The 7,654-nt window shown below is 44.4% G+C and overlaps 1 protein-coding gene across 1 annotated transcript; it reads right to left on the bottom strand.

Moving 5' to 3' along the window:
* Positions 1-236: 236 nt before the first annotated feature.
* On the bottom strand, positions 237-7,051 carry OSTN (osteocrin; the record flags this gene model as incomplete). The annotated part of the gene is made up of 3 exons (XM_082486824.1): positions 237-321; positions 3,915-4,132; positions 6,953-7,051. 3 exons carry the CDS (start codon positions 7,049-7,051, stop codon positions 237-239), a joined length of 402 nt encoding a protein of 133 aa, XP_082342950.1.
* Positions 7,052-7,654: the final 603 nt, after the last annotated feature.

Genomic DNA, 7,654 nt, shown 5'->3' with positions numbered 1-7,654 from the left:
ACAGGACATGGAAAATGTTAGAAATACTTGTTTTCTTGTACGGGGTTACTGAGGTCTAATTTAGGGCATTCAAGCTAGATTGACAGGCAGAATCTGTGTTATAAGAAGCCATCGTTCCCCAGGCCACCCTTTCCAAGCCTGCTGGCGTGACTTGAGTACCTCCGTATAACTGAGAACGGGGGGCGTTCTCCGAGCCTGCCCACACCCGGAGTACTTTGGCTTACTTGCAGGAACTGCTAACCCTTGGTGTTGCCGAGACGGCTCACTCCAATTCGGTCGAGAGGAACCCCAAACCTTCTCTTAGGCAGCTCAACAACTTTCCTGCACAGGGGAAAAAAAAAAAAAAAAACAAAGAAGGAGGGAAAGAATTGGGGGAAGATATCATAGGAATAATCAAAATGTTACCACATCTGTGATTCCTCCATTCATCCCACAAACAACTTTATTGTTGAGGCAGAACAGCTGCATGGGAGCAGCCAAAGATGTGAGTGTTTAAAAATAAGATGCTTCACTTGTCCTACAAAAAAAATAGACAAGAGTTGCACCTGTTTTACAGACTGGCTGACGTTGATCCACTATCCCTGTTTTTATTTGGCAGCAAACCATTCTCAGGTTAACTGCTATTCATAAAAGAAAGGAGATACACTGCATTTATAAAGAGGAACTGTTTCATGCATAGTATCATATAGTTCAGGTGACCCATTAGCCTGGATCTTTGAAATCTCCAGGGCAAACGGGTCTAAGGCAAGCAAGGAGGTAGAAACTGTTACACGGTAAGAGAGGGAACAAGTCAGAGGAGCCCCAGCAGGGTTTTCCTATGGGGTCTCCTGCAATGCGTTGTTCTCAAGATTCTATAGTAGCAAGCCTTTGATGAGATTGAAAATAGGGGGGGTTTGGTTTCAGTTTTTTCCTCCATATGGTACATTGCGTGATGATTTGGTGAATGAGGGCATGAGGAAAGTGTAAAAGAAGTTCTGTGCAGGAATACTGTATTGTTGTTTTTAATATAAAAAAGAAGGATTCCCATTTTAGTTTTTAAGCATTTTTTCCACCAGCAGAATTTTTATTTTGATTAATTGTGAAAATGGTGAGATTTTCTGCAGCGGAGAATAACCTCAACTTTTGCCCTTGGAAATACTTGCCAGCAAAATGCAGGTCCAAAACAAACCCTGGAAAGTGAACTCTTTTCTCTATCAGTCCTTGTCAAGGAAAATAAATAAGAAATTTTGTTCTTTAAGTTTGCAAATGCAAAGTAACTACCAGTAGAGCATGCTACGGTGCGCTTGAGTCCAACTTTAATTGCCAGCACTCCCATGATCACTCAGCCTGTGGCTTTGGGGACTCTGCACAGCCTGCCCAGGACTATCTGCCTAGTCCATGGTCTCCTCTGAGCAGTCTCCTTTCCTCGCACCTCTCTGACGTGAACCCAGAAGAATTGTTCCAGCATCAGCAACACATTTCACTCTGCCTCTTTTCTAGCTACTTTCAGATGAGGTCACTGTCCCTTCTTCAAACACCTACGTGTCCAGCACTGTTGCGCTAAGCCGTAGGGAAAGCAAAGGGAAAGAATGCAAAGGGCTGATCCTCAGCCTGTTGCCTGCAGGGCAGCACCCTTTCCCCCCCCCAGGGGTAGGCACAAGCTGGTGGGGGCAGGTGGGGACAGGCTGCTGGAGTCACACTGAGCCTGACTTGGTAACAAGGGGCATTGATTTCCCAGACTGGATTTGGGGTGGGGGAGCGTTCTGCATCGTTAGTTGTAACATCGTCATGCTCTGTAGTTAAACAGAGAAGGAAACTGTAACCTCATGCCAAGGGGAAAGGCAGCGCAGGCAGCGCAGGCAGCTTGTGCAGCGGAGCTTCCCCTCTTGCGGCCATCCCGAGCCACAACAGGGCGGTCACCGCTCCCTCCCCAGCCTCCTGCGCCACTTCCATCTTCCAAACCAGACCGTGCCTATTTCAGCACTTATTGGGGACAAAGCAATGCTTTCTATTTAAAACAGCCTTTTCTAAGATTCTCAGAATCTCTTTCTCTGCGTCTGTCTATGGATCGTTCTACATCTTCTGAAGACTCATGTCTTCCTGCGTGCTTTTCCCATGTTTTCAAAGCTTTATAAATTGATGTTGATGAGCAAGCTTAGGATCTGGGACCTCCAGTAACTGCTGGGTGCCACAAGAATGTCTTAAGTAGACTTATATTTGAGCCGTTTGCTGTGGTACCTCAAACCAGGATGCTGCTCTTTCCCAAAACTTTCTGCTGTGTTGCCAGGCACCACACACACTGTGTTACTACAGGGGGCTGAACCTATCTGACAGCTTTCACACTTCAAAAGTCATTTTCTGGCCTTGAAAGGTAACCCTCTCAGCTGGTATAGGAATGGGTTATTATATACCGTGTGCATGACAGCGACGGGGTGCTCAGTCCTGCGCTTTACTCCTCTAAGCGCAGCAGCCTCTGCCTGTTTCCACCTAAAGGCAAAGCCTTTCTACTGCTTCGCAGCACTCCTCTGGTCTGCGGTCCATGCTGATGGTAGTATCTGACTATCAAAGCAGTGATCAAGGCAGCTCAGGTGGTTCTAATAAATGAGTGAATCCCAAACTCAAAAGCTAATCAGCTCCCCCAAAGTGATAATCTCAACACAAAACTGCAAACCATGCTGATGGCGCTGGGAAAGGAGGAATTTTGTGCAGTGTCGCTCATTTGCATGAGCTCATTGTTCAGAGGCAAGCTGTTAGAAAACTTGGACAATTTTCACCACTGTTTCCCTCTTTTGTGTTTTTTCTTCTTGTACTGCATGTAGAATGAAACAAGATTTCCACCCAAAAAGCATGAGGCAAAGTGGGAATACTGTGTACTTTTGCAAAAAAAGGCACTGCAGCTTCAAAAATGACCTTGTATTTCTTCCCCTGAAAAGGGAAAACACGCTAAAAGGCAAACAAAGAATGAGCTGATTCTGATCTCTTGAAGAGATATACAGAACAGAATAGTTCTACTCAAGGTTTTAAGAATTTTGTATTTTATCACTTTTGGCTGCAGTCAAAAAGTCCTAGTAGCAGGCTGGGTGGATAAATGGAAAAACAACAAGAAAATATTGCAAAACTCTGTTTGAAAAAAATACTTGTAATGTTGACGGGGTCTTGTGAATACTTTCCACTTCCAGATTAAGCTTTAAGCATGTTATTAAATACTTTGTGGCATTGGGGATTCCATCCAAAAGAAGACAGTTACCAGAAGAAGGGAACAAGACAGTTAAGCCCTTTCAGATATAGCAAACGGCCCCTCGAGCTTTGCCCCAAACTCACAGGCTCTCCCCAGCCATATCAAGCGTCATTGCTTAGCCCCGTTATAAACACGCTTATCTCCAAACGTGTACCGTGACGGTATTGCTGTACTGCCGTATTGATTAAACCCCGGCTTATCGTAAGTTGATTGAGGTCTTGAAGCCCATTCTATTCACTATCTGCCCATTTCCACGATGTGTTCTTCATCTTGCTATTCAAGACGTGCACTCCCTACCTGCTCTTCACCCCAGCCTCGGGAACACCTAGCCCTGCCCTTCTGTTTTTGAACCTCTGGCATATTTTTGCTTGAAATAATCTCATGATGAAAAAGGCAGTTTTAAACTGAATGTTAGTTCGCATCAGTGGAAAAAAAGTACTGAAAAAAATGCATACGCTTGAATGTTCTCTGTTAGCTGCATGGCACTGCGGGGATAAACGAACTAGTGCAGGTATTATTCATCACAGCTGAAGGACAACACACCATGCAACCACAATGGTTTCTGTAGACATTCTGGTACCCTGATCAGAGACATCTCACAACAACAGTAAACCTGCTGGCGGCTAAAGCTAACCCATCTGTATCCAGGACAGCCTTCTTCCAACTATATCACTGGCAGGAGCATCTAAGAATTTACCTCTGTTTGCCTTTAGCATCCACAGAGGTCGAAGAAATCCTGTCGATCGGGGAGCCAAATCCTGGGAAACTTCTTTTCTTCTTGGTCTCGGTCACCTCATTCTCCAGAGACACCAGCTCATCAAGGAGGAACAGTTTGGCTGCCAGGTTGGTGGCTGACTTCTCTTCACTGGCAGTGGGATGTGCTCCCATGCCCAGAGCAGCAGAAGGCTCCAAAGGCTGCAAAAGAAAGCGGGGGCGTTTGCTTGCCGTTCAAGTTCCCAAAAACCCATTTGAACCAGTGTCACAGCAGCAGTCCCATAAATACATAATCACTGGAATACTAAACCTGGGCCAATGCTTTAAAACAAAGTTCCTTCTGTGAAACGTGGACATTTTCCACCCACAGGACTTTGCCATAAAAGGTCGGGATATTTTTTTGATAGTATTGAACTCGTCTGCATTATTATTGCAAGAATTATCAGAATTTATTACTTCACAAAGCCTGTTTTTGTAGGCCAGCCCACTATCCCTATCTCAGCAGTGTGATTAGTAAAACTTATAGCATGAGATGAGTAATTTAATCCTTTTTAAAAATGCGGTCTCCAGACGGCAATATCCATCCTGATATTTTTCAGAAAACTGATTTTCATTTTTTAAATGAATGCTAGTAGTGACAACTTACACAGAACTTTCCATACAAAGCTGTCAAATTAATTAATTGCTATGCAAAAAATATCCAAAGATAAACTTGCTCAGCACTGACATTTAAGGAATTTATGCAGTAACACTATATGGGGAAGAGGAAAGGAAAGAACAGTACGTTGACTTCACACAGAATTTTGAACCTTAGTTATGACATTAGGCTTAACACCTTTTCAAAACCAAACTATACTTTGCTATGCAGAATAGCTGAGAATATTGGGGTCTATCGACAAAGAAATGAAACAAATCAAAGTGAAATACTTGCTTTGCAAATAACAGGAAAATATAGGGCAGGAGCTAGTCTACGAAAGCGGGTGTCAAGCCCAAATCATTCTTCAGATGAAATGTTTGCCCTCTTGTTCCACTTAATCTTCATGGAAATAGATAAAAATTTCTAACAAAACCTTTCATTATATGCTTTGAAGCAGGTTTTCCTCTGTCTTTCCTTCTTATTCATACACAATGGGTTTAGTACAAATGCAAAGGAAGCCATCGCATGGATGACGTAATATGCTTGTATCTACTGCGGTCCACACTGTAGTTGTGGTGATAATATTTCCCACTACTGATGGGTGGCATAACCGGTGATGGAGTGTATAAAAATGTCATCTTTATTGTAAGGAGGAGCACTCAGCCACAATGATCACACAAATGATGTGGCACTGTCCGTACTTTTGTAAAGGATCTTGTTTTGTCCTCTGACTTTACTTTTTATGAGCCTGAAGTGCACTGAGCAATCCTTTCTGTTCCCTTTCAGGGTTATAAAACTTTCACAGAGGTTTGCAACAAAAATATGCCTTTAAAAAAGACTGAACTCTCCCTTCTGGTTAGTGGGGATAAATAGCTACAATAACGCTTGAAACTAGAAGGTAAAAAATAGCCTCTGCTCTTGAGTACTTTGTGCAGTCCCACTTACTTTGTCTTAAAAAGGATATAATAGAATTGTAAAGAGACAGGTAAAATGGCAATCGGATATAGACAACAGTTTTCCTATGGTGAACCACTGAACAAAGCACAACTTCATGGATAAGCAAAGAGATGAGCGTGGGGTACAGTGGGTACAGTGGAGGGTTTATAAACTTACAAACAGCAAACAGATGAATAAAGACTAGTAATTTTTTTCGTCAAGAAAAAGAGCTCCCCAATCCACCCAGTGAAGTCACCAGATGGTGGGTTTAAAATAAATACAAGGAACTACATTTAAACACAGCACATAGATGAAGTGGAACGCATTGCCAAAGGACGTCATGGGTACCAAGATTTTAAACTGTTTCAAAAGACAAATTCAGGCCTATCAGCAGCTAAAACATGCCCTGGTCCAGCGCACGTCTCTGGATCAGGAAGTCTCTGAAGATATTCTGTCCTTACATTCTTCTCACAAAACCCTATCACTGGTAGAGAGAGGATACCAGACCCCTGTGGCATGAGAACAGCAGCTGCTGCAGCACTGGTGTGGGGAATGGTTACCCCAAGCCCTATTTTCTATCACAAATATTATTTCGTATAATCAGGGCGTGCTCACTTGAAGACAGAGAGCAAGGTAGAAGGATCCATCCATATTCTTCAGTGTGCATCTAACTTCTATGCTGATCTTAAAAACCTGTGTAAAGATCCTACAGCCAAACAATGCCACTTTGATAAAACTTTGAGATCCTTGATATTTTTAGGGCATGAAACTGTTACCCAAAAACCTTTCCTGCCAGGCCTGTCTCATGTCAAGACGACATGAAAAAAGAAAATGCAGCAGAAGTATTTTCAGGTGCAACCTCTGCATATTGTACTGGATGAAACGTGAGACAGTTCTCCCATTTTATCCGCTGCTTTCCTTCGCAAGCTTAAGGAAGTTACTCCGCTCCTTCCCTCTCCTGGTCTCTTCTGCCTCCTTTCATTTGTATCTTTTGTGCAGGTGGCCTTCTCTCAGGGATCTCCTTACGGCTTCTGAAAGCCGCAGAATTCTCATACTATAATTTGTCTTTAAGAATAAGAATGAATCCTTCCCGCCACTGTTAGAGGAGTTTGCTTCCCCCCTCCATCACCTCCTTCCCCTCTTCAGGAAGTTCTCTATCCAAAGTCACTGGACGATGTTTTAACACACAGAAAATCCCACGGTGCTTCAGGAGAGTTTGAGTGAATGGGAGTGAGACTCCATTCTGTCTGTCCTCCCAGAGCTGTGCAATTTGCATCACTCTTTTCACTGGGGAATTTGTCCTGCTGCTGCTTTGCCCTCACAGAGTCAATACCGACCGCTCACCTTCCAACACAGTTTGGAGACCCTGCTGTTTTCCACACTCTGTGGCCAAAAACAACCGGGGGAAGAGCAGGGTTATGTGACAACCACCAGAAACCTTCACCTACCTCTGGCGCTGCCTCCGCGAGGAGCACTGAGCTAGAGTGCCACTGCAGCAGGGTAATCACAAGGGCCAAGTGCACCACAACAAGCTGGAACTGCAGCATCTACAAAGGAGAACAACGTATTAATGGCTTCACAGATGCATTCCCAAATTCCCAGAGGAACCTCGCTCCACAGGTCTTTAAGAATTGAAAGCAAAGGGAGATTCTGTTCCTGTTAACGTGTTTTATCTTACAGAGTCGCTGCATAAAGCCCAGCCAGTGCCAGCTGAGTGCCCTTCAGCTTCAGGTGCAGAGTCAGCTCCCTCCTCTTTGCTCCTTTACAGCGCTGCAAATCTTCACATTTCTTTCGGCGCGATGGCCCGGCCCTTGCAGTGGCAGGAGTAACGAACGCAAACTCGTGTTAAAATCGGATGAACTAGACACTCGTTCATAAGCAGGGAGACTTTGGCTTGCAGACACCCAGGCTGACCCTGACCTCCCCGCGTGCTGTACGGGTGCCTAAAGCCATTGCAGAAATCACAGACCTCCCCGGCAGCATTTTGAAAGCAAGGCTGCATCTCACCAGTTCTCAACAGGAGTTAATGGTAGCCACAACTTCCAGGATTTTCTTGGGATCCTGGAAAAAAGTTATCTGGCTCCCACACCTGGGAAAAGCTTGCATGGCAATCCATCGCTCAGACTGGTGGTGGCTGGACCACGTGCCGC

This window comes from Vanellus vanellus (genome assembly GCF_965231255.1).
Source record: "Vanellus vanellus genome assembly, chromosome: 8".
Lineage (NCBI taxonomy): Eukaryota > Metazoa > Chordata > Aves > Charadriiformes > Charadriidae > Vanellus > Vanellus vanellus.
Note: the sequence above shows the minus strand (reverse complement) of the source record. Positions and strands in the feature narration are given on the sequence as shown.